This window comes from Ambystoma mexicanum, chromosome 2q, assembly GCF_040938575.1.
Source record: "Ambystoma mexicanum isolate Mex_15411 chromosome 2q, UKY_AmexF1_1, whole genome shotgun sequence".
Taxonomy (NCBI): Eukaryota; Metazoa; Chordata; class Amphibia; order Caudata; family Ambystomatidae; genus Ambystoma; species Ambystoma mexicanum.
In genome coordinates, this window is record NC_090924.1 from 843704178 (window position 1) to 843729620 (window position 25443).

General features: G+C 47.7%; 1 protein-coding gene across 11 annotated transcripts in view; it reads left to right on the forward strand.

Annotated features, from left to right (window-relative positions):
- Nucleotides 1-25443, forward strand: part of ARHGAP12 (Rho GTPase activating protein 12) — a 697283-nt gene that overhangs the window by 619664 nt on the left and 52176 nt on the right. For all 11 annotated transcript variants that reach the window (XM_069648062.1, XM_069648064.1, XM_069648067.1 and 8 more), the window contains one exon: nucleotides 22333-22467. In XM_069648062.1, the coding sequence (XP_069504163.1) occupies nucleotides 22333-22467 (135 nt within the window). The remainder of the gene's footprint in view (nucleotides 1-22332; nucleotides 22468-25443) is intronic.

Genomic DNA, 25443 nt, shown 5'->3' on the forward strand with positions numbered 1-25443 from the left:
CTCTGCCGAGCAGGCATTTACGTCTACCCATACCTGAACCACAGGCTAATACGCGCCCCCTCATGGCCGCTAGCCTTGCACCACACAGAGGACACCATCTGGTGCCTGACTTCTCTGGGATTCTCCATCCACTTTCCAAAGTCATGCGTATCACCATCACCATCGCTGAGCGCTCGGTTTCTTGGTTCACGGCTCAACGCCCTGACATGTCTTGCTAACCCCTCTGAGGAGAAGGTCAAAGCCATACTCCACAAGATTCCCCAAATATCCACATTGCAGGTGGTAACAATTCGCTTCATCAAGTCTCTGCTAGGGATGATGTCCTCTTTCATCCCGTTCGTTCCACACTGCAGGCTTCACATATGAGGCCTCTCCAAGAGTTCCTCGCTGCTCGATGGCAGCAAATGTCAGGTTCTTGGAACGTCAAGATTGTCATCCTGTCATATTTCCGCGAAACCCTTGTGGAATCATCAAAAGCACCTCACGCGGAGCGCTCCTTTTTGAAATCGTTCCTACCTCAACTTCTGAACAAGGTGGTTCACATATTCAACGACAACAAGACTAACTTGTTTTATATCCGGAAGCAGGGCAGTGCCCATTCTCCAGTACTGCACACCAGAGCCATAGCTTTCCTGTCTGGTGTTCCCCTGCTCGACATCTGCAGGGCTGCTACATGGAGGTCTTTTCATACCTTCACATGAATCTACTGCATTGACAGGGATTCCAGGGAGGAGACCTATGCAAACCAGACAGTGCTCTGCAACCTATTTGCATGAGGTGAGTGTTCCAGAAGTGTTAAATTGCTTCTGTAGAGCTATGCCGCCACCCATTGGTTGTGTGTATGTACTGCTGTGTAATCGTATTCATGAGCATGTGAATCCATGAAATATCCAATGCTGGAGAAGGAACAAGTTGGTTACCTGCAACTCTTGTTTTCCAGCATTGATATCTTTAATGGATTCACATGCAACCCTCCTACCCCTCTCTGGCTCTTCTTGGCTCATATTGCCACATTACGTGCACTTCCAAATCTGAAGATAGCTACTAGGGGTGGAGCTAAGGAGAACTAAAGTCATTGGCTAGGGCAGTATGCCCCAAAGGGACAGCAATAGGCATTATAAGTAAGCAATTTCTTAAGTTTAAAAGCTAAACTGCTTTAATATTACAGAGGTCTCCCAGCCTGATGACATGGAATATTCATGAGCATGTGAATCCATGAAACATACCGATGCTGTTGAACAGGAGTCACAGGGTTAGTAACTAGTTTCTTGCTCATTCTGTGGACTCATTGTGGACCCATGACCCCACACACCTCTCTCAAGGCAAAGCCTTGAACACTCTTCATGCTACCATGATTGGTTTAGCTAAGCTCCCAGAGTTTCTCCTGCTCACTATAACTAGGGTGGCCTCCTACATATCGTTCCACCAGGTTAGAGTTTAGAAATCCATCTGAACATTCAGCAAGTCATTGAGGGCGTGTTTTCAAAGTTCAAGTACTGCCATAAAAAACAATGGGGCTCAATAATTTAGATAGTACTGGAGTCTGTGTCATTTTGTATAGATGACCCCAAAAGTTAAGTTCCCATGTAGAGAAGGGGCAGCTGCCAATCCTAGTCATCTAAAGGGGGTACAGCGACTGTATTCCTGTGCTTCATGTCCATCACCAAAATCAATGCAATGACATTTGAAAACTAAGTCTTTAAGCACATTGAAATAAATGAGAGCCATGGGTACAACAAAACAGTTGACCAACCCAGCCCCTCAAACCTCAATAAAGACTAACCACCCCACATGTGCCAGGGCCATTGAAGGCAACTGCTCTCACCGTAGGCTCCAGCATTCAAGGTCCGGGGGTTGCAGGTGCAAAATGCTCTTTGAATGTCAATGACAGCTGGCTCCGGCAGTTTCGGTCTCTGCCAGCGACCTTATATAATGGATCACCTCTTGTTTTGGCTTTGCTGTAGCTGAAGAGGGGCCTCTGTGATGACCCCCATGACGATTGAGCATCCCCAGGACAGCTCAGATGCAAAGAGCAGGTGGAATGGCCCTGCAATGGAGGTGCAGGTGCAGGGACAAAGGTCCACAAGACTCTGGATCCAACAAGGCGTTTGTTTTATTCATTTGTAGTGCGCGCCAGACCCAAAGGTATCGGGGTGCAGAAGCAACAAGGATATTCTCCGCTTAGTTGCAGTGCTGTACAGTAATTTACAGGTAAGTACATGGGTAGGTACAGGTGCAAGTACAATGCAGACACATTGAAATGCAATTTACAAAATGTACATAAGGAAGGCAGGCATGGGTGAATTTAGTGGTAATTTTCTTTTATCCACTGGCTGTAGTTGCGCCTAAAGTGGGGATCGGTTTGAGGTGTCCTTAAGGTGGGTGGCATGGAGTGTCAATGTTGGGCTGCTTTCACCTGGAAGCTATTGCCACCAGTTCTGGTTCGTTTAAATCTAGGGACTGTGAGTAGGTTGGAGTTGGTAGATCGGTTGGGGGTGTATCTCTTAATTCTGTCGACAAGGTAGCTAATTCTGTCGACAAGGTAGCGAGGGGCTGCATTGCTGAGGCATTTGTGCCTCAGAGAAGCTACTTTGAGCATGATTTTGTCGGTTGTGGTGAGCCAGTTGTGAACTCTCCTAATGTTGGAGATGTGTTCTTGTTTGGAGATGCTCAGAGCGGCTCTGAGAGCATTGGTTTGCAAAATCTGAATTTTGTTTGTAACATATTTGTTGGCTCCAACAAATAGGGCGTTACAGTAATCCAGTTTTGACAGGATTAGGGCTCTGGCTAATGTAGTGCAGCTCTTGGTCGAAAGGAAGGGTTTGGCAGCTCTTATTAATTTACAAGTGTAGGCTGTAGAGGAGGCCATGGAGCTAACCTGTTTACGGAAGGATAGGGTAGCGTCTAGATGGAACCCTAGCGTTTTAACTTCTTTGGCTACATTGATAGGATTGCCATCTATACTAAAGCTAGCCTATTTGTGATTCAGTTTATTTAAGTTAGGGGTAGAACCGAGGATGATAAACTCAGTCTTGTCATTATTCAGGCATAGACTATGAGCGGCCACCCATGCCTGGATGATGAGGTACACCTTGTTCACCGAGGCCAAATCCTTGTCCTAATCTTCTGTCAGCGGGATGAGGATCTGGTATCATCGGCATAGTTAGTGTAGGTGATACCCAGACCATCAAAATCATCATACAGGGGCTTTGTGAACACATTGTAGAGGGTGGGGGAGACGAGTCACCCCTGGGGGACCCCGCAGGTGATGGGGATAGGGTCGGCAGAGGCTGAAGTAGAGAAGACACGAATAGACCTGTTATTGAGGAAAGATTCAATCCAGCAGATGTCAGCCCCCTTCTCACAAGAGGCTGAGCTTAGGTGGTTGCAGAGAATTTTGTGGTCTACTAAATCAAATGCTGCTGAGAGGTCGAGTAGAAGTAGTAGAGCCGTTTTCCCATTGTCTCTGAGAGTATCAATTTGTGCTGTGAGATCAATGAGTGCAGTCCCGGTCCTGTGTTGGGGTCTAAAGCCCGACTGACTGATTCCCAGGAGGTGTGTTTTTTCTAGGTATTGTTGTATTTGCAGATAGGCTGTCTTATATAGTATTTTAAGCAGGAAGGGGGGGACGGTGGTGATGGGTCTGTAGTTTGTGGGTATTGTCAGGTCTAAGGAGGGTTTTTTGAGTAAGGGGAGCACCGGTGACTCTTTGAGATTGCTGGGGATGGTCCCTGAGGAGAAGGAGGCGTTGATAAGCTTAGTGATGAAGGGCGAGAGGTCTCTGGAATCATCTTTGATCATTTGTGAGGGGCAGGGGGTCACCCTGGCAGTTCGAGGGTTTGAGGCTAGGAATTATTTTTTCAACCTCTAACGTAGAGACTTTGGAGAAACTGAAACGAGAGAGGGGTTTAGGTGTGGAGCTTTGTGGGGGAGGGATGGTGTTAGGTACCTGGGCTGTACAGGCGAGAGATTCTTTCTTGTTGATTTTGACTTGTAGGCCTGTGACTTGATTGGAGAGGGCATTTTGGGCACTGGTGCTCCATTGTTTGTCTTTCACACAAGTTTCAGGGACTGTAATGGGTGTTTCCAGCTCTTTAAGGATAGTAAACAGTTCTTTTATGCTAGAGTTAGCTTGTGATATTCTCAGGTTATAGGACTCTTGTTTGAGGTTCAGCTTATTATTATCTGAGGGTGATTGTCTCTAAACCTGTTCTTTTTTACGTTTTTTCGAGTCTGAGCGATTTCAGGTCAGGGGAGAACCATGCAGTCAGATGTTTTTTCGGTTTGCTTTTTCTGAGTTTTAACAGAGCAATGGAGTCTAGAGCTGATCTCATGATGATGTTGTAGCCTACAAGGGAGTGAGGGTTGGAGGTATATGGTAGTAAGTTCAAAGTCGGGAGAATGAGGGGGATGCGTTTTTCAGTTGTGATGTTTTTTTAATTTCTCGTTGGGAAGGCTGAGGCTAGTGAGTTGTTAGTAGTAGAGGTTGAGGCCTCGAGGGAGAAGGTAATGAGATAGTGGTCAGACCACAGCTGGGGCGAGATGGCGGTGATGGAGGCCAAGCAATTATAGTCTGCAACCCAGTCAAGGGTTCTCCCCCCCCCCCCCCCCCCCCCCAAAGAGGGTCACTCTTTGGATACATCCTAACATAGATAGGGTGTTGTCAATGAGGGTGGCCTGAGAGTCTTTGGGGTCTGGAAAGCCTAAGTTAAAGTCACCTAGGAGAAGGCTCCGGGACGTGTTCTTTAAGTTGTTGGTAAGGATGGTTATTAGGTCCTCCTCAAATGAGCCTAGAGGGCCAGGGGCGTGGGGGGCTGTAGAGTAGATGAATGGTGAGGGTTTGGGAGTTGGCAATGGGCAGTTTAGCTATTAGCGATTCGCAGGATGTGGAGTTGTCCGAGGTGGCAAGTCTCATGTTAAGGTGAGTTTTGGCAATTATGGTGAGGCCTCCGCCTCTGGATTCTGTTCTGTCTGATCTGAAGATGGTGTAATCATCCGGGATGGCTAGCATAAGGGCTGGGCCAGCGGCTGCGTGGAGCCAGGACTCAGTGATGTCTAAAAAGTCAAGTTTTTCTTCAAGTATGCGGTCTGCTATGTCAGTGGCATGGGCTACTAGTGAGCGTGCACTTTTTAAGGCGCCTCTAATAGGAGGGGCGATGGTTTTGGTGGGAGTTGGTAGGGTGGCTATATTGTAAGGCTTGAGCTTGATTTTGGTGTTAAATGGGTTGGCCCTGACTTTGGTGTTGATTGGGTTGTCCCTGGTGCGAGGTTCATATAGTTTGGGTAGTCTGGCACGTAGTCTGGAGTTTCTGGCAGTGGGACTGCAGGGGATTGACATGGGGTTTCTACTTGGTAAAAAGCATTAGAGCAGTGATGCCCAGGTCCCACAGTGAGAATGCACTACATGTCTCACAGCACAAGACTGTAGGTGATCCAAGCAACATAAGTCCCCACTTCAGAAAGTGGTTGCTAACTACAAACCCCACGACAACTGAGCACCATAAGGACAACCATTGCTTGTTAAAGCAGGGGGGGTGGGGGAGGGAATCTTGGAACGAGTCCCTTGTCCAATAGAGCTTAACTTTACCTTGCTGTGGATTGATTGGCCAATGGTGGTCCCAACAGCAGTCCTCCAGTGTCCTTCTGCATTTGGGATCGTTGGCTCCAGTGATCAGCTGACGAATGGATCCAGATCCGCAGCCTGTGATTTTGCGGTACCCGAATGGCTCCATCCTCAAAATCCCTATTGGCCTATATAGCCAACCTATTGGGGTCCTTGCACTATTCAAACATCTAGTGGCTGCCCAAGTACAAGGCAGAAACAAGTCTTGGGATGCTTGTGGTCTCATGCAGAAGGGATCTGACCTAGCTGTTTAGGCTGGACTGCCTCTTTTGGGATGGGACCAAGCCTGATTTGCATATGGTCTTTCCCCTTTTGTAATAGCTTTGCAGACTGAAAAACGATGGTCTGAAGGGTTGCCCATAGCTGTGCCTGTGGTTATTTTTTCAAACTCTTCCGGCCATAAACGTTTGGTTTTCCTTTAGTCACCCAGAGTGGGACGGCTATGCCCAGACGTGGGTCCAGGGTCTGCTGGGCCTAGAGACCCAAGCTGCTCCTCACTTTTGACTCCCAACATGGCCGAAACATGTCTGGATAAGCTTGTGGTCTCCTGCAGAAAGGATGTGACCTAGTAGGTACGGGCTGGACTGCCCCTTTTGGGGTGGGACCAATCCTGATTTGCATATGGTCTTTCCCGTTCTGTAATGGCTTGACAGGCTGAAAAACAATGGTCTGAAGAGTTGCCCAGAGCTCTCGCTCTGGTTATGATTTGGTCACAACCTTCCAGCCATCAACTTTTGATTTAGCCCCAGCTCAGGTGCAGCCATGATATTATACAAGATTTACGATGCTTATTGGAGCGATCTGCAGTCCCGTACCTAGTATAAACCAGTTCCATGCAAACAGACTCTTGCCAGTGTCCACTAACAAGATGCCCATACATGGCCACATCCTACTGTTAGGGAGAATTCACCGAAATGTGGAAAGAGTGTCTGATGTGCTGCCCTCACTATGTTGCTGCTGTGTGTATTTCTAAACACACATGGAACTTTGCACAGATTTGTGTTGTGTCCCGCGCTGACTCACTGAGTATGTTTTTCCTCACGTGCTGGCGCTGCTGAGACTCGCTGAGTCTGTTTCTTCTGCCCATTATCCAGACACTCGCCCTCCTGCTCGCGCTTGCTCTAATACCAGCTGCTTAGCGAAGCGTGGCGGAGTGTGGAAAGGGTGTCTGGTGTCCAGTGGCAGATGGCTGAGGCCATGCACCTTAGAAGTTCTAAACATCGATTGCCATCTCTTTCAAGCACCGGTCATCAAATATAGCGCTCTTCAACCCGATTACACCTGAGACTTTGGAAGGGGCGGTGAGTAGAAATGCTGATTTCTTTCAATCTGATATTAACTCTCCTGTCCAGCCATGCCTCCCATCGGCTACTGGGTGCTTGGTAAATTCTTGCAGCAGAAGGACTTTGCCTACTCCCTGTGCCTATTCGTCTCGGGACGTTCATTGGGACTCGGGACTTCAGGTTTGTCCCTCTGATTGTACGCCTGTTTCAGCGGATTCTTCCATTGCATGTGAACTTTTGTTAGACCAGGGGATGCTGATAACATCTATGAATCCGGCAACAGCGCCTCACCCTCCGGTCTTTTCGTCTGTATGTAAGTGCTTCTGCAGGCTTGTCTTCTTTATTAGAAGAAGGTATTGAAATGGACGCAGTAAGATCTGAACACGGCGGACTTCTCATAGGAGGGGTCAGTTCTGCGGTGATTCCTAGGTATACTGAATCACTCTTGGTTACAGTCCAGAGTCACACGTCTTTGGAATCCTGCAGCGAGTGTCATCCCTCCATTCACCCTTCGATGTGGAATTCTGGTCAAATGGTGGAGCCTCCTGTATCAGCATTGTCCCTGAGTGTGTGCGAAAACATTTTACATAAATCCCCCCCTTTTGGAGGAGGGCTTGCTGGGTGGTGATTTAGTGGCTTCAGGCACTTTATCGTGCCAGCCGGATGCTGCTGAGTTGGAGGCTCCTAAAGACTTTATTACCCATGCTCCAAAGACTGTATGCATAAATTTGCGCAAGGGAATAAAAGGTGCAGGAGTAGAGGGTGTGATTCCTTCTTCCAGGTCTACTAAATTGAACCCCAAGTGCCGGTTTTATAATAGACTTCATAAGAGGGGCCCATTGGCAAATCCTACGGACATATCCATGTTTTCCAAAAAACCTGTGGTCGCTGCATTTGGGTCCTTTACTGGAGATTTCAGATGCCGACCTATTGGAAGGTGTAGAATCATGGACTGAGCCTGCAAATGATTTACAGCCCGCTGATGGGGGGGGGGGCTGTGCAGTAATGCCTTCTGTTATTGTTTCTTTTAACTTTAAGGTCGTACATCGGGGCCCTAGCTCTGAACATGTGTCCACTTCTATGTCTCTATGTGGAAACCTCGTGAGTCAGAGCAGGGAGAATTTGCCGAGCCTAGGAAATGAGTTTGCGCCCCTGCCTTTTTTGGCTCAGAGGAAGGGTCTTCCGTTGGCCCTACAAAGGTGTCGATTATTTTGCCATCTGATGATTTGTCTAGAGGGGATGCCGCCCCTGACACAGCTACTGACACTTTGGCGGCCAAATGGTGGGTGGGTGCTCGTGCAGTAACAACAATGGAGTCTGATGGGGTGGGTAAGCAACCCTCCCTGTCCCATGTGGGGTCGGGGGAAGAACATATTTTTCCAGTGTTTGAGGCAGTTGCTGGCCTTGTTCTGCCACTAGTTCTACCCGGTGATTCCAATGAAGCTATATTGCCTGATGTTCGACCTATGGAACATACACAGGCCACCCTGCTTAACCGGAAGGATAAATTGGACCTTTTTTCAATTCTGTCAACACTTACTATAGCCCTTGCTCCATTCAGTAAACTATAAGAAGAAATTAATGACACCCTAAAGGATCATACCACTCTCTTAGCAATGACTCATTCTAAGCTAATTTTCCTTGAGGGTTTCGTCACGGGCAAGGAGACTCTTGGTTTGAACTTTACGATTTCTGTGGTTTCACTTACGCTGCATCACAGACTACGAGGTGGGCCGCACCTCTTCTTAGGCAACTCAGACTAGGTCCCCAGTTGCCCCTGTGGACTTGACTAAAGACGTAGATGGTCTTGATATGTCTCAAAACAATGTTGCTGGTTTATCAGGTCCTCAAAAACCAGTGACCAGCTCTTGTACTTCATCCGATGAGGCTCTATTAATTATCTCAATGGTGGAGGAAGTGGTTGGAGAGAACCAGGCTTTTCCACTCTTTTCACAGCAAAAACTGGGTCACCCCAAGAAGATAGTTAAAATTAACAGCAAGGAAACTGCATCGTTTCAAAAAAAGGTTCTACCTTTTTATCCTCTAATGAAGCGAGACATTCTCCAAAACCAGCTCCAAGAGAGCTCGCTCCTCTGTACGAGGAATCATGTTAGGGGGGGTCCGGGACAAGCAAGACGCTCCCCAGGGGCTCCATTTGGGGCCGATACAGCTGAGCCTTACTTCGCAAGTACTGTTGAACCTTTCAACTCGTTCGATAGAGGATACATCGGTTGATATCCCAATTGAGGGGATTGAAGCCCCGCCAGGAACTAATAATGGAGTTAGTGGGGTGGTTCCGGTGGCAAACTTAGAACAGCCGGTTTCCCCCAGGTTTGAGTCCTTGGATGATAAATGGAAACAACTAAGGGCACAGGCCCCTTTGGCTGTCAGATCCCACGCAACTCCAAATCATCTAGCGCCCCAGCCTATAGATTGTAACCAATCTGAAGGTCGCTATCACCGGGTGGAAGAGGAAAGACGTAAAGATCCTAGCGGATATCTTGCTACTGACATAAGAGCTAGAGCAAAACAGATGAATCCTTTGAATTGCTCATTGAAGCTGGAGAGGGTTTTAGACTATAACATCTCTCTCGTTTTAAATCGGCGAGTGGTTCTGGAACTTTCATTCTACACCAAATTTTCGTCCGCTATGCTCTGCTGGTTTCCAAACTCATTGAATTCTATGACTATAAACGCCTGGATTCTGTGTTTCTTCATATTTCATCCCCAGTGGTCAAGAACATGCTGCTAGATTCATCTGAAAGTCTGCTACTGATGCGGTTTGACTTGTCACGTTGCACGGGAGGTGATTATACTTTGCCACAGTTACCACGAAGATCATTTGTGCCCAAAGGGACACCTGTTAATTAAGTAATTAATCCTCGAAGGTGCCAGGTGCCTTCTGATCTTAGAACTTTTCCTTTATTTCAGGACCCTTTGAATGTGTGCAGGGTTCTTTTGGGTCCGGGTTTGAAAATAAATGTGACCCTTAAGGCAAACTCTTCTATCCGGCAAGTGGGAAATCTTCCCCCCCAGGAACCAATTAAAAGACCTAATTTGCCTACATCAGGCTGGTCATGGTTGGCAAATACCTTTGTACTTCAACCATAATTTTAGCAACCCAGTTCCAGAATTATAAATCAAAGACAGGAACTTCAAGCAGTTTTTCCTTCACCCAACTCTACCAGGCTGAAATTGGCATCCTGGAATACTAGAGGGTTTGCCCATTTATTGAGTCCTAGTAAATTAAATTTGGGGGTGTTTGATCTAATCAGCCTTCAGGAGACATGGCTGAGGAAATTCCCAACGCTAGATGGTTTTGAGTTGTCTATTGTTCCAGTTTTGAAGGGCGAACGGGGTCGTCCTTCGGCAGGACTACTTTCAGCAGTAAAACTGGGTAGTGGTCTGAAGTTTTCGAAATTGGCCTCATCGAGTCTTCTCATACAAGAGTCTGTGATCAACTTGGAATCTTGAGGCTACTTTGATTGGAAAGTGCACATCCAGTAAGATCTCACTCATAAATGTTTATTGGAACCCAGCTCTGATCTCCACTGACTCTTTCATAGCACAAATTGCCTCGCTCTTTAACAACTTTTATATAAACCATGAGTTAACACACATCATTATTTGTGGCAATCTTAATATTCCTGACCTTGTGAAGACGAAACAGTAGCAATCTTGGAACTATGGTGACCCAAGGCATGTTAGAAGAGACATGTGGAATACATTAATGGATTCAAGAGTTATGCATCTCCTGAATGATAAAACTTTGGGAGAAATCCCTCCGCAGCCGACATGGCAAAATATGGGTTCCAGCTCCATATTAGTCTACATTTATGTGTCTGTGAACTTTCTTCCTCTAGTGCACAGCTTCTAGGTGATTAAGACTCCCCAGAGTGACCATAACCACCTTCTTATGGAATGGTTTACTCCTGGTTATACTGTACAAGATTAAACACCTATCGGGGTCGACTTGTGTAATCAGGGGCTACGTCTGAGGATGTCTTCGGAAAAGATCAGAGTATTAACTTAGAATTTTAAGAAAACTGAATGCCCGGTTGGATACTCTCCACTCCTGGAGGAGTTCAGTTACTCCTTTAAAAGTAAAGGCCCTCTGGCAAAGACGGGTCGGCATGCCTTAGACCCAGTTCTGGTGGCCAAAAGAAGAGAATCGCAACCAAAACCAACTCAATTGAGGCTGCTGCCGAAGCCAAGAAGGCTATTGTAGCTACAAAAACTGGCTTTGGGCTTCTAAATATCAAAGGCTCCAGAATGATGCTGAGAATATGCTGAAAACTTTAGCGGGAAAAGATCTGCATGCTTTCTGGACTTTAATTAAAATGTCAGAAAATTCACCAAAGGCGGATCAGTCCTAACTCAATAAGCGAGGACTCCTGGATTAACCATTTTGCCAGACATTATACCCTGACTTCATCTATAGTGGACAATCCTAACAACTTGGCTCCATGGGGCACGACTACTAACATTAATGAAATCATTGATCGGATGAAGAACTTGGTGTTCGCGTGCCCCAGGCCCTGATGGCCTAACAAATGTTATGCTTAAGGAACTGCAAGAGGACTGAGCTTTTTTCATTGCAATCATATTTGATCAGATTGCCAGACGTCATAAAGTGCCTAGTTCATGGAGGAGAGCGATAGTTCAGATTTATAAAAAAAAAAAAAGGCGATCAGAATGACCCTAAGAACTATGGCCCCATCACTCGCCTCGATGTCCTTGGCAAATTTTACAGCACGTTTCTTTTGGACCATTTTCACGGTTGGTGCAGGTTGACCAACAGTTATGATAGTTTCCAATCAGGCTTTGTGAAGGGCTTGGGTACGGCCTTTAACATCTTTCTGTTGCAGGTCCTGAAGGAAATTTCACGAAGACGTAAAACTAAAATCTATATGGTTTTCGTGGACCTAGTTCAGGCCTTTGACCAGGTAGACAGAGGTCTGCTGTGGTCGAAAATGGAGAAAGGGTTGTCCCACTGCTTTTCTTGATCCTATTAGGGCCCTGCACTCACACTTTAAAAGTTAGACTTAACCAGTTGGGGCTCTTGTCTAAAGAAATCAAGACCTGCAGAGGCGTGAAACAGGGGTGTCCAAGGGCGCCTGCTCTTTTAAATTTTTTCTTGGAAGACATTCCGGACTCTGTCATGACAACAAGAGCATTTCCCCCCAAAGTAGGTGGTGTCCATCGTTCCCGCTTGTTATATGCCGATGATGTAGTTCTCATCGATCAGACTCCGGTGGGACTTCAGAGGCAACTCGATGCCCTTCAAAATTACATCGTTCAGAATGGGCTCGAGATTAACAAGGGTAAGACAAAACTATCACTATTGGCCTATCTGTCAAAGCTAAAAACCAGCCCAGATGGCAAATTGGCGGTGAAAAGATCGAACATGTGGAATCTTTTAAATATCTGGGGGTCTGGCTAAGTAACTTAAGATCTGAAGCGCCCATGTTATCTTAACTTTTTGGAAAAATGAAAACATTAACTTGCCATGTGTGTGCAATTAATAGAAAATGTGGGCGATTTTCTATTCCTCCGATAGTTCGATTTTATACGTCAAAAGTCATTCCCACCATAACCTATGGCGCTGAGATCATGCTCAATATCTCTGAACCTTTGTGGACCCGCCTTGAGGGTTTTTTTGGAAACGAGTTCTGGGGTCCCATCATCAATACCTATTGCCGTCCTTCGTCGTGAATTGGGCCTTTCATCCCTGAGATGTTCGGTCACTTAGAATAGATTGGCTTTCTTTAGTAAATGTTTTGCTACCTCCAGACCACCAATTCTGGAGCTGATTGATAATGAAACAACGCAGAAGGATAATCCATCACTTTAAGACTGGTTTTCGGGAATGATAGGATGTTAAAATGACATTGGAAGCCGTCTTGACTAACTGATGATGAACCCTACACGAATCAAGGTAAAATTAAAAACCTTTGACTGGATCCAGACTCTGGATGCTGCAAGTAGCTACCGAATGGTAGCATACTTGCCCCCTGAAGGCTGGAAACTGACCAGCGTTTGTCTGCATTTGAGACAATTCCGGACAAAAAAAAATCAGTTATCAATTTTTACGCGTTCGTCTGAATTTATATCTTACTAATGAGATTCAGGCTATTCGGGGATTGTCACAGGGAAATCACTGCCGATTTTGTAGAAATTTTGATGAAATTGAAACTTTGGTTCATATTGTGACAAGGCTGAGAGATCTTCATACTAATTACTTTAGACCCTTATTTTCTGATTTCTCAGCTGCAGACCTTTCGGTGTGGTGGCCCTTGTTAATTGATGGTTCACAAACTAAAAATGTAATTGCTCTTGCACAATTCCTTGAAAAAATTCCTTTTGCAACAGGCCCAGTGACTTGATTTTTTCCTAGTTGGTAATTGAATGGAATCGATCCATCTTGCTTAGTTTCTAGTTTTAACTTCTTACATTTATTCTATTTCATTTTATTTTGATGTTTTTTTTTAAATGGTTAATTGTATAAATCATTTTTATAGTTGCCTCATTTGACATTGCTAAAAAAATTGTTTTGCAATTTAAAATGCAATAAATAATTTTTTTTTAAATGTGCGAATTCCCTCCAGCAACTTTGCTGGATTTTGAGGACTTGGAGAGTGAGACCTTTTTTCCCCCCACTCTCTCATGTATTTTAAATGTGATTTTGTACAGTGTTTCTTTTTGGTTGTGGAGTCTGACAAACTCCATAGGCATCATCTTTTACATTGTGTCACACAACACCTTCAGTGCAGTGGCACAGGAAAGTCTTTCAGATTTCCCAAAGGTTTAACTAAATTCTCTGGGATCAAATACTGTTTCACAGCAGTAAAGTGAAATTGACTTTACTTACATTTGTAACTTTCTAGACCCAGCACACACTATCTTACAATAGGGTGCTGGAGGGGTTACCTAGTATCCCCTTAGTCTAGCTTCTCATGTAAAAAAAATGTTATGTTACCCTTTTCCCACTGAATGGCTGGTGGCAGTGGTTTCGTTTTAACTATCATGGTGTGCATTTACGGTGGGCTGCGTTCGCCAAAATGGCCTTGGTCTTCTTTTTTCGCCATTTCTTTGTTGAAAGGTTCTACTTTGAGATTTTCTCTGCGCGCCAAACCAGGCTTGGTCCCATTGTCCGGCAAGGACAGCCACCCTGCTGGGTGATTGACTGCTAGGCTGGAATGAATGGGAGAGAACTGAATAAAAGGCAAGGCTTTTGGCTTGGAAGGCAGAGTCGACCACTGTACGAAGGAACTGAAGAAGAACTTGAAGAGGATGCCTGCTGCAACTCCTGGACCGTTGGTTTGCCCGGTGAAGCCCTGCTGCAGTGCCGAAACGCCAAGTTCGCATCGACAGAGATGCCACTGCAAGGACGACTTCTCCCTTTGAGTTGGTGGGACCAATCAAATCCAAAGTAAGCCACCTGGACATCCATCTCGGAGCTGGTTGAATTTCCACAGCGTTGCTGCTGGAAACCGTATAGCGAGGGAGAGGAACACCAGATTGTGCGTGTTGCTTTTAAGCTGGCCTAGAGCTCCAGGAAGATCCTCCGTACTCCCAGGAAGCAGGACTGACCGAGCCTGAGCTCCCTCAACAGAGTGCGGAACCCTGAAGCAAGGAAAGTCCATCTTGACAGCCAGGAACCGCAGTGTTGCTATTTGCGGTAGACACAAGGAGCTAAAACACAACAGCCTCTGAAAGTGAAGTTTGCCGGTTGCGAGTTTTGACGGTCCCAGTGCAGTGCAGGAGTCCCCCGACGTCCTCTTGTCCCCATGACGGAGGCCCAGGAACGGAGAGATCTGCAGAGCTGCACAGGAACAGGAGTCATCTGCTGCATCTTTTCTTCATTTTAAAGGTACTGTACAAAGTCTGAGAGAACATACCTCTTACTGTAGAGTTGCTTGCATCTTCTACTACTCACAAGTCTAATCAGCTTGTGGCCCTACATTTGATTCTTCTTTTCTTCAAAGACTTCTAAAACATTGTGCAATGACTTTCTACTTACCTACAAAGAAGTGCCTCAGCTCACATAGACTTTTGCCTATTGACTTTGGCTTAGCCTCTTCCACTGAATGATTCTGATTGGGGGATCTGAAAGTATTTGCTCGCTTAAGAATATTTGTGGTCTCTTGTTTGTTCGAAGTAATCTTTTCCTTTGACTTATTACTATATGATTCTAAATACAACAGTGATATATTAATGTCCCCAGCACCCTAGCAATTGAAGTCACCTGAGGGTGTAGGTAGTGTCTGTGGGCCATCACAAAAGGGTATCTACTGATTTAGAGACATTAAGAGTGTGTATTTCATGAAGTGTATTTGAGTGTTACTGTTGTACTGTTGTATTGCTCCCTTCGGAAGAAGGCTTATTCGAGGGGATTGGGTCCTCCGACGTATTCCATATCTATGACGGGTAATGTCCACAGCTGTGCTGCTTCGGAAAATCTTCGGCGTCTGCGTCCTGCGTCGATGACGTTGATGCGCCGTCCCCGAGGGCCTCCTTCAACGGCCGATGTCACCCGATGTGATGAGTAGGACACACGACGCCCATAGCCTCAGTTCCGTTTTTTCCGCAAACGTGTTCGCTTCGTGAATCTCGGTACGCCTCGACTCTTTGGAGTTTGCTGTTTTCAATTCTCGGTTCATTGAACCTGTTTGGTTTTTTGTGATGTCTACTTAGTCTTCAACCCCGCGTCCGGGCTTCAAGAAATGCGGGGACTGTGGGTCCAAGATGTCGGTCACGGACTCGCACGACACCTGCCTCTGGTGCCTCGGGGAGGCCCACGATACGGACGACTGTGTCGACTGCCAGTGGCTCACGGCAAAGGCCTCGCGGGAACGCAAGAAGAAGCGGTCGGTAGGTCGGGTGTCTAAGCCCCGGAAGTCGAGGTCTGCGGGGCTTTCGACGGATGACTCGAGGGGCGACTCTCCGCGTCATCATCGGAAGTCCAGATGGGTCTCCTTCTAGGAGTCGGTCTTGCCACTCCTCCGCCTCTTCGAGGCATTCCCGGAAGCGCCGGCATCGGTCGCCTTCCCCGTCCTCTTCCGAGGACTCCGCCCGTCGGCGGTTGCTTATCCCTCCATGCAAGCGACACCGGAGGAATGGGCTTCCTTCGGGAAGCCGATGCTAGCGATTCTTGAATCGCAGGGCACCGGTCCGTCTGCGCCTCCGAGTGGGGTCAGTTGGCACCGGTCGAGAGACACCGCTCGTACGCCTTTGGGCTCGGGTGGTCAGTACGGCTCACAGGAGAGGTCCCGCTTGGACAAGGGTAGCCGTTCTCGCCATGCCAGCTCCGGGTCCCGGTCCTCGACGCGCTCGAGACCGCATGATCCTGTGCCGTCATCGAAGAAGACGTCGACGCCTGTGGCGCCGAGGTCGTCGACGATTTCTCTCGAGGCTCTGCCTCCGAGGGGATCGTCGACGCTATCGGCGCCTAGGTCGTCGAGAGACACGCTCGGAGCTCTGGCTTTGAGGCCTGTGTCGACGCAGTCGATGCTGATGCTGATTCGCTCGATGCCGATTCGCTCGACGCGACTTGTTTGGCGCCCTCAACGCCTTTCGAGGCGGTGGTGTCGGAGGGGCCCCGTGGCACGGGGTTAGCCCCTAGAAAGGCTCTGGCTAAGGTCAGGCACTGCTTTGGTCCCCAGATGTCTTCATCACCCTCTGAAATGTACTCCAGGTGGGGAGAGGAAGGCTCTGATGACGGCTTGGTTCCGGTACCAGATGAGCTTATCTCGGGCCATAGCCAGTTTGATGACCTGAGGCAGTCACTGCATGATGCCAGTGGACTGGACACCTCTCCGGAGGTGGAGTTTTGTAGGCCGGAGCCTGGCACTCATGCCGATTCTTCATATCGGCGCCTTATGTCTCGGGTCACCGAGTACTTGGGTTGGTCAGCTCCCTCAGGGGAGTTCATTCAGGATGATCTCACGGACATCCTTGATCTTGGTCCCCCCACTGACCCGGTTTTGCCGTTTCATATGGCTCTGCAGAGAAGGGTGGCGGCGACTTGGACTGCTCCGGAGAGTCTCCCGGCAGTGGGCAAGTCTTTGTCGCGAAAATACCATCCAGCCAGTAGCGACCCCTGCTACTTGTCCAGGCACCCCACTCCGGAGAGTTTGGTGGTGCAGGCGGCTACGGCCCCGGCAAAGCAGGCGTCGTATCCTACCATCCCTCCGGATAGGGACGACAAACGCTTTGACAGCTGGGCGAAGAAAGTGTTTTCTTCAGGGGGTATGGCGCTTCAGGCAGCCAACTCCATATGTGCCTTGTCTCGTTTCACACACACTCTGTGGAACTGTGTTGCTTTAGTGGCTGAACGTATTCCCAAAGGGGACGAACGGGATGGTTTCCTTGCGATGGTTCAGGATGGCAAGGATGCCATGTGTGAGGCCGTTAAGTCAGGTTTGGACATGGCAGATTGTGTCAGCCGTCCATGGCGGCGAGCACTGTAATACGCAGGTTTGCGTGGTTGAGGAAGTCTGGGTTCACTCCTGATGTGCAGTCCCGGCTCCTCAACATGCCCTTTGATGGTGAACACCTTTTTGGCAGCAAGGCTGACGAGAGCCTTGAGAGGTTGCAGACCTCCAAAGCTGCAGCGAAGTCGTTGGGCGCTGCAGTTCACCAACTTCCGCCTTTTCGTCCTAGGGGACAGCAATGGAGGGGAGGTTCCTTTCGCTATTACTCGTGCTTCAGTAAAGCGAGAGGAGATAGCAGTCAAAGAGGCCACCGTAAGAGTGCCAGAGGTGGAAACAAGGGTACTCGAGGTGCCAAGGCCGCTCGGGCAGTTGCCTCTTTGCCCTCAGGCAACGCCGCAGCCGCTACCACTCAGTCATGAGGCCAGGTCCCATGGTTCGCCGGTTGGGGGAAGGCTGGCGCAGCATCTTGTAGAGTGGCAAGCCATTACTTCAGATGTGTGGGTTCTGGAGATCATAACCCACGGCTACTATCTTCCTTTTCGGCAGAGGCCTCATGACAATCCACCTGGGAACCTCTCTTTGAAGAGTCCGGATCCGCTCCTTGCGCAGGAAATTCAAGCCCTGCTGGAGAAAGGCGCCATAGAACGGGTGCCTGTAGCGGAGAGGAACAAGGGATGGTATTCCCCTTATTTTTTGATTTCGAAGAAAGATGGGGGGGATTGAGACCCATCATGGACTTGCGCGGTTTGAACAAACTCCTCAGGAAGGACAAGTTCAAGATGGTTACTCTCTCTCAAGTCCTCCAGGCCCTTCAACTTCAGGACTGGTTGGTGTCTCTCGACCTCAAGGATACTTACTTCCATGTGCCGATCCATCCCAAGCACAAGAAGTACCTGTGTTTCGCGGTTGGCGACTCGCACTTTCAGTTTCGGGTCCTGCCGTTCGGATTGACCTCCGCCCTGAGGGTTTTCACCAAGCTCATGGTGGTGGTGGCAGCGCATCTTAGGAAAGGGGGGATTCACGTCTACCCCTACCTGGACGATTGGTTGATCAGGTGGAGCTCTCCCGAGCAAGTCCTGGATCATCTGTCTGTCACCTGCCACTCCCTTCACAAGCTGGGCTTCTCCCTCAATTTAAAGAAGTCCCATTTGACACCAACGCAGCGGCTCCAGTACATCAGAGCAGTGCTCGACACATCCCTGGGGCAGTGTTTTCCTCCCCAGGTGAGGGCACATTCAACAGATGGTGCACAAGTTTCAACTTGCCCAGAATCTCCCAGCGTCCGAGTTCTTGAGACTGCTCGGCCTCATGGCATCCTGCATTCTTCTGGTGCCAGAGGCTTGTCTGCGGATGAGATCTTTGCAGTGGGCACTCAAGCTCCAGTGGTCTCAGTCCTCCGGCAGGCTGTCGGACCCTGTTCAGGTGCCGCCCTCGGTCGCCCAGGACCTTCTCTGGTGGGCCATCGAAGGCAGTCTGATGAAGGGGGCCCCATTTTGGCTGCCCTGGCCGGAGGTGATGATTGTGACGGACGCATCCCTCACGTGATGGGGAGCTCATGCCAACGAGTTGACAGTCAGCGGTCGTTGGTCTCCGTTGGAGTCCGACTCCATATCAATCTGTTGGAGCTGAGGGCCGTCAGGCTAGCCCTGAAGGCTTTTCTGCCGACTGTGCGAGGAAAGAGTGTCCTGATTGTAACGGACAACACGGTGGCCATGCACTACCTCAACAAAAAGGGGGGGGGGGGCAGGGTCACTTCCTCTGTGCAGTGAAGCAATGCAGCTCGAGTTCTGGGCCATCCAGCAGGAAGTTTCGATCTCGGCTGTTCATCTGGCCGGAGACGACAACGAGTAGGCGGACGCTATGAGCAGGCAGAGCACGGTCTCTCACGAGTGGGAGCTGGCTCAGGAGATTCTCCTGGAGATCTTCGCGTTTGGGGGACCCCTCAAGTGGATCTCTTCGCCTCCAGTGTCAACCGGAAGTGCGAAAGGTTTTGCTCGCGGGAATTTCCTCCAAAAGGAGCCTTGGGAGACACGTTCGTGGTGGAGTGGTCATTCCCACTGCTGTATGCGTTTCCTCCAGTCCCCGTCATCCCGCAAGTACTGCGGAGGTTGCGGAGGTTCGGTTCCCGGATGATCCTCATTGTTCCGCCGTGGGCCCGCAGGACGTGGTACCCGGACCTTCTCAACTTGTTCATCTGCCCTCCACGTCGTCTTCCCTACCGAGACGATCTGCTCTCACGGGAGGGGGAATCAGGTTCTCCTTCCAGAGGTCAGATCCTTCAACCTTCACGCTTGGCTTCTGAAAGGTTGAGGTATAAGGATTGAGACCTCCCTGAAGACGTGATGGAGGTTTTGCTCTCGGCCAGGCGGCAGGCAACAAAGTCTCTGTACCGTTGCCGTTGGAGAAAGTTCTGCGACTGGTGCAGTGTTAAGAATGTGGATCCTTTTGAATGTGACATTCCCATGGTTCTGTCTTTTTTGCTTTCTTTGACCCACAGGGGCTTGCAAGTGGGGACCATTAAAGGTTACCTGGCGGCGCTGTCCATATTTAAGCGCTCATCTGAAGAGTGTTCCTATTTTAAGATTCCTTTAATTTCTCAGTTTTTGAAAGGGCTCACTAATGTGTTCCCTCTGTCACCTTTTCTGGTGCCCGGTTGGGATTTGAACCTTGTTCCTAAGTTTCTTATGGGTGCTCCGTTTGAGCCTTTACATTCTTGCCCTTTGAGACTGCTAACTCTTACTGTGTTTTTGGTTGCGGTTACTTCCGCGCGCAGAGTGAGTGAGTTACAGGCACTTTCAGTTAAGCCACCCTTCACTGTGTTTCGTAAGGACAGGGTTGTCCTTGGAGTTCGTCCTTCTTTTCTTCCGAAGGTGGTTTCGGAATTTCATTTGGGCCAGAAGGTTGTTCTTCCGGCGTTCTATCCTCATCCACATCCTGGTAGGAAGAGGAGAGACTCCATAGGCTTGATCCTAGGAGAGCGTTGAGCTTTTATTTTTCGCGTATGTCCCGGGTCAACTTTTCATTGGTTACGCTGGAAAGCGTTTGGGACAAGCTGTGATGAAACAGACTTTGTCTCTTTGGATTATTTTAGCTATCTCTGAGTGTTACCGCTTGGCGGGTAAGGACCCTCCGGCTGGCTTGCGGGCCCATTCTACCAGGGGAGTGGCTGCGTCTACTGCCGTGCAGAGGGGTGTTCCTATTCGTCACATCTGTGATGCAGCCACCTGGGCTTCAGTACATACTTTTGTACGTCACTACTCCCTCGATTCCATCAGAGGGCAGGATCTGGCCTTTGGCAAGGCAGTCCTATATTTCGCAATTTGATTGGGCATGCTAAATTTGTGTTCTAAATTCTTTTCCCACCTCCTTGCTTGGTACTGCTTTGGGAGTCTGTCATAGATATGGAATACGTCGGAGGACCCAATCCCCTCGAAGAACAAGTTACTTTCTTACCTGGTAACGTTCTTTCGATAGGATGGTCCAATGACATATTCCACATCTCTCCCTCCATACCTTCCCCGCTGCAGAATTTCTTTTGTGATTGCAGCTTGCGTTCCGCAAGGCCTTGTGTGTCTGACTGGCAGAATACTGGTGGCACACGTTCTGGGAAAAAATTATAATTGAGGCTATGGGCGTCGTGCGGCCTACTGATCACATCGGGTGCCGTCGGAGGAGGTCCTCGGGGACAGCGCATCGACGCAGGACGCAGACGCCAAAGATTTTCCGAAGCAGCACAGCTGTGGACATTACCTATTATAGATATGGAATACGTCGTCGGACCATCCCATCGAAAGAAAGTTACCAGGTAAGAAAGTAACTTGTTCTTCTAACTGACTGATAAATTAATAATTGTTTATTCAAGAAACTTTGCGTGTAAGAGTTTATTTAAATACTTGTAACTGTAAATGTCTGTGTAACTCCACTACAGCTCACATTGACCCCTCTTGAGATAAGCCTGGCTGCTCAACACGCTACCAAAACTGTGTAGTACAAGCTTACACCAAAGGTTGGGTTTCCTATACTATACCTGTAGTGAGCGTTGTTTGTAGTATTCCTAGAGGGTACTGCAAACAAACTTTGCCTAACACCTACAGTTGCCCAAAAGGAAGATGATCCCAAAGGAGTGAGAGACACTAAGATTGGGCTTGGACAACATCCAGCCAAGTTGAGCACTGTAGTGCAGAAATGGCTAACATGCACTGCCACTAGCTTGTCTGAGTTTCACGCCAAATGCTTTCCTGGGTATGGGGGGAAACCTTTCCTTAACAAAGTTCAAGAGAATCTTAGTTGGCTATGAGGGGTGCTATCTTAAACATCCAGCTCTGGACTTGTAAGTAAAAAGTGTAGGTTAAAATGTTCACAAACTAGGCTGTATAAACCAGGTGTTCAAGTGACTTTAATTGTTAAACCCCCATTTCTCTGTTTGGTGGATCACATTGGAGATTTGTTAAGTCCCATATATCCTTGGATATAAAAATGAATAAAAAAGAAACTAAGCAGTGATGTACGCAGAATCCAATGCACAAGATTGCAGAGGTTGGCACAAGGTTATGATTTCAACGATGACTCAAAATATCTCGTAACTGATTGCTGGGTCATTAATGTACAGGTGGCTAATGAATCCGTGATCAGTTATAGGATCTTTTTATGACCATGCAAATGGCAAGTGTGTGGTATAAATTCCAGTAACACAAATTTGCATGTCACTGGATGCAATGTCTTCATCGACTGACGGAGCTTGTTGCGATGGTAGCATCTATTGTTATACTTCTAGCCATTGAAGAGCACAACATCACTATGTGCTTAGGATAGTGGCCAAAAGTTACCAAGCTGCTTTTTCTTGCTTCCTTCTACTGTATCTATTCGTGCTCCTCTCAGCTCTGTTTTTGAGAGTCGTCATTAATGAAAAAGGAATTCTAGACCGGAGTCTGCAAATTGTCCTGTTTGTTCTGTTAAGTTCACATGCTCTGTTCTTTGACTTGTTTTGCAGATGAGAAATTGGATTTGAATGATAGCAAATGGGAGGATATCCATGTAATAACTGGAGCACTGAAGATGTTTTTTAGAGAGCTTCCAGAACCACTTTTCACCTTTAGCCACTTTAATGACTTTGTCAATGGTATTAGTAAGTATCAGAAAAAGAAATGACACTGTTCACTGTGAGATTATCATGTCAATCATTTTAGTAAAAATCTAGCAGAACTGTACCTGACAGTCAAAAACAAGAAATTAGGGCACTTAATTGCTTGAAACATTCTCCACATTATTATTGGGGATTGATTGCTTTTAACCTACATCAGGAAAACCTGAGGGGCACAGGCAAATGTCTTAAGATTTCTTCCAAGATTGTTAATTTAGGTCTACCTTGCATTGTGAATGAGGGTGTTAAGGTGCTTGGATTGGGACGGGGCGGGGGAGGGGGGTTTGCTACAATTTTTTTTCCAGTGCTTATGTAACTTTGAAACACTTACAAACTGCCTATTGGCTATGACTAACACTTTTTCAAATTCCTAAAGAGAATCCTAACCACCTAAAAAGGCTGTTGGGGAGAATTCTCAGAAATGTGTTAATTCCCTTCTGCCTTGAAGACCCCCAGCTCTTTTGCTAGACTTTAGGACTTTTTATCTCTCATGTAATTTAATGTGATTTAATTTCTGTGTTCTTTTTAACTTTGGAGTCTAACAAACTCCCTAGGCATCATCTGTACTTTGTGTCACACAGCACCTTCAGTGCAGTGGCACAGGGAACTTGGATTTCCCCAAGGTTTAAATACCTTCTCTTGGTGAAACTACTGTTTCCAATAGCAGTGAAGTGAATTAACTTTACTTAGATTTTGTAACTTTCTAGATTCAGCACACACTATCTTACCATAGGGTTCTGGAGGGGTTACTTAGTATCCCCTTTGTCTAGTTTCTCATGCAATGTTTGTATGTTACCCTTTCTACAATTAATGGCTGGTGGCAGTGGTTTACTTTTACTACCATTGTGTGTTTTTACCGTGGGCTGCGTTCGCAGCCACGGTAAGGCACCAATGGGAGCCCATTTTTTCAAAATGGCCCCGGTCTTCTTTTTTCACAATTTCTTGTCAGGAAGGTCCTTAAGATTTACTCTGCGCGCCAAACCAGGGGCCTCATCACGAGTCTGGCGGTAACCCTTAAATGCGGCGGTAGCGCTATTACCACTGCATTTTAGGGTCCGCCAGATCATGGCTTTGGCAGTTTTTCCCCCAGCTCTAAGCTGGGGGAAAATCCGTGGCAAAATTGCCAATTTTCAGCGCGATTACCGCCAGCGGGAAATCCGCCGGCGGTAATAGTGCAAATTTTCCCCATTGGGCCCAATGGGGAATGAGGAATTCCCGAATGGGCCTAATGGGGAATGGACAATAACCCTTCCGCCAAACCCGTGATCCGGCCCTAATAGTGCCGGGGGGTTTGGCAGTAGGGCTATTAGCGCCAGCGCTAATAGTGCCGGCGCTAATAGCACCGGCGTTACCACCCAACTCGTGATGAGGCCCTAGGTTTGGTCCCTTTATTTGTTTTGTCTTTGGCGGGATTCACGAGTGAAGCTGGCCTCTGGCTCCGGTATGTCTGGCAGGAAGTGAGGGAGGTGCCCGAAACTCCCTGTCCTTAATCCCCTTGGTTACAGGAATGCACCCAAAGGTAATTGGCCGGCTGGCTATCCGGCAAAGGACAGCCACCCTGCTGTGTGATGGATAGCTAGGCTGGAATGAATGGGAGAAACCTGCATAAAAGGCAAGGCTTTTTGGCTTGGAAGGCAGAGTCGACCACTGGAGGAAGGAATCCAAAGAAGAACTTGGAAGAGACGCCTACTGCACTGGTGAAGCCCTGCTGCTGTGCTGAAGCTCCAAATTTACCTTGACTAGAGAAGCTCTGCAAGGACGACTTCTCCCTTTGAGTTGGTGGAACCAATCAACTCCAAAGTAAGCCCGTCTGGACATCCTCTCGAAGCTGGTTGCATTTCCGCTGCTGCTGCTGCTGGAACCGAAGAGCTACGGAGAGGAACACCAGATTGTGTGCGTTGCTTACAAGTCAGACCAGAGCGCTAGGAAGATGCTCTGGACTTTCCTGATGCAGGACTGACCAAGCCTGAGCCACCTCAACAGAGAGCTGGACCCCAGATGCAATGGAAAGTCTGAAGTGGTATCAGAGAACCGCAGTGTTGCTATTTGCTGTCAGACGCGAGGAGCTGAAACGCAGAAGGTCCGCTGAATTGAAGTTTGCCCATTGCAGCCGCTGACCGTCCCATTGCAGAGCAGGAGTCCCCATACATCCTCCCTCTTGTCCCCACGACTGCGGCTCAGGAACAGGATCTGCAGAGCTGCAAAGGAACAGCACCCAGCTGGAACCATTTCTTCTAACCAGAGGTACTGTAAAGTCTAAGGGAACTTACCTCTTGTTGTGTAGCCTTACTTGCTCTCAGTTGAGACCTGTCTTGGTTACCTTGCAGAGTTGCTAAAGCTTTGCCCCTCATAAGCCTCTGAGCTTGTGGCCCTTCAAGTGTTCTATTTTCTACAAACATTTCTAAAAACATGGTGCAAGACTTTTAACCTACCTGCAAAGAAGATCTTCAGCTCCCCTCGGCATTGTGCAATTAACATTGGCTGTCCTGGCTCCCTGAGAGACTCCTCTTTCATCTAAATTTGTGCTTTGGCCTTTCCCCAAGGGAAAGGTTATTTTACTCTGCTTTGGAAGGTGTTTAAAAGTACTTACCTGTTTATTCTTTCTTTGTTAACCTTTGTTTTATTCCTCTTTTCTATCTTTTACACCTAACTCAGTATTGCTCTAGATATACCAGTGATCAGTCAATGTCCACAGTGTCCTAGCTGAGGGTGTAGGAAGTGTCTGTGTGCCATCCCCAATGGGTGTGAAATGATTTAGAGAAACTAAGAGTGTGTTTTGAAGTATATTAAAGTGTTAAATGTTTTGCTCCCTTTCTGAAAAAGGCTTATATAACTGACTGTGAAATAAATGAATACTAGTTTTTATCAAGAAGCCTTGGGTGTAAGTGTTTATTTGTATAACTGTATTTGTGAAACTGTGTCGCAACATTACTGCTCACAATGACCCCTCTTGAGATAAGC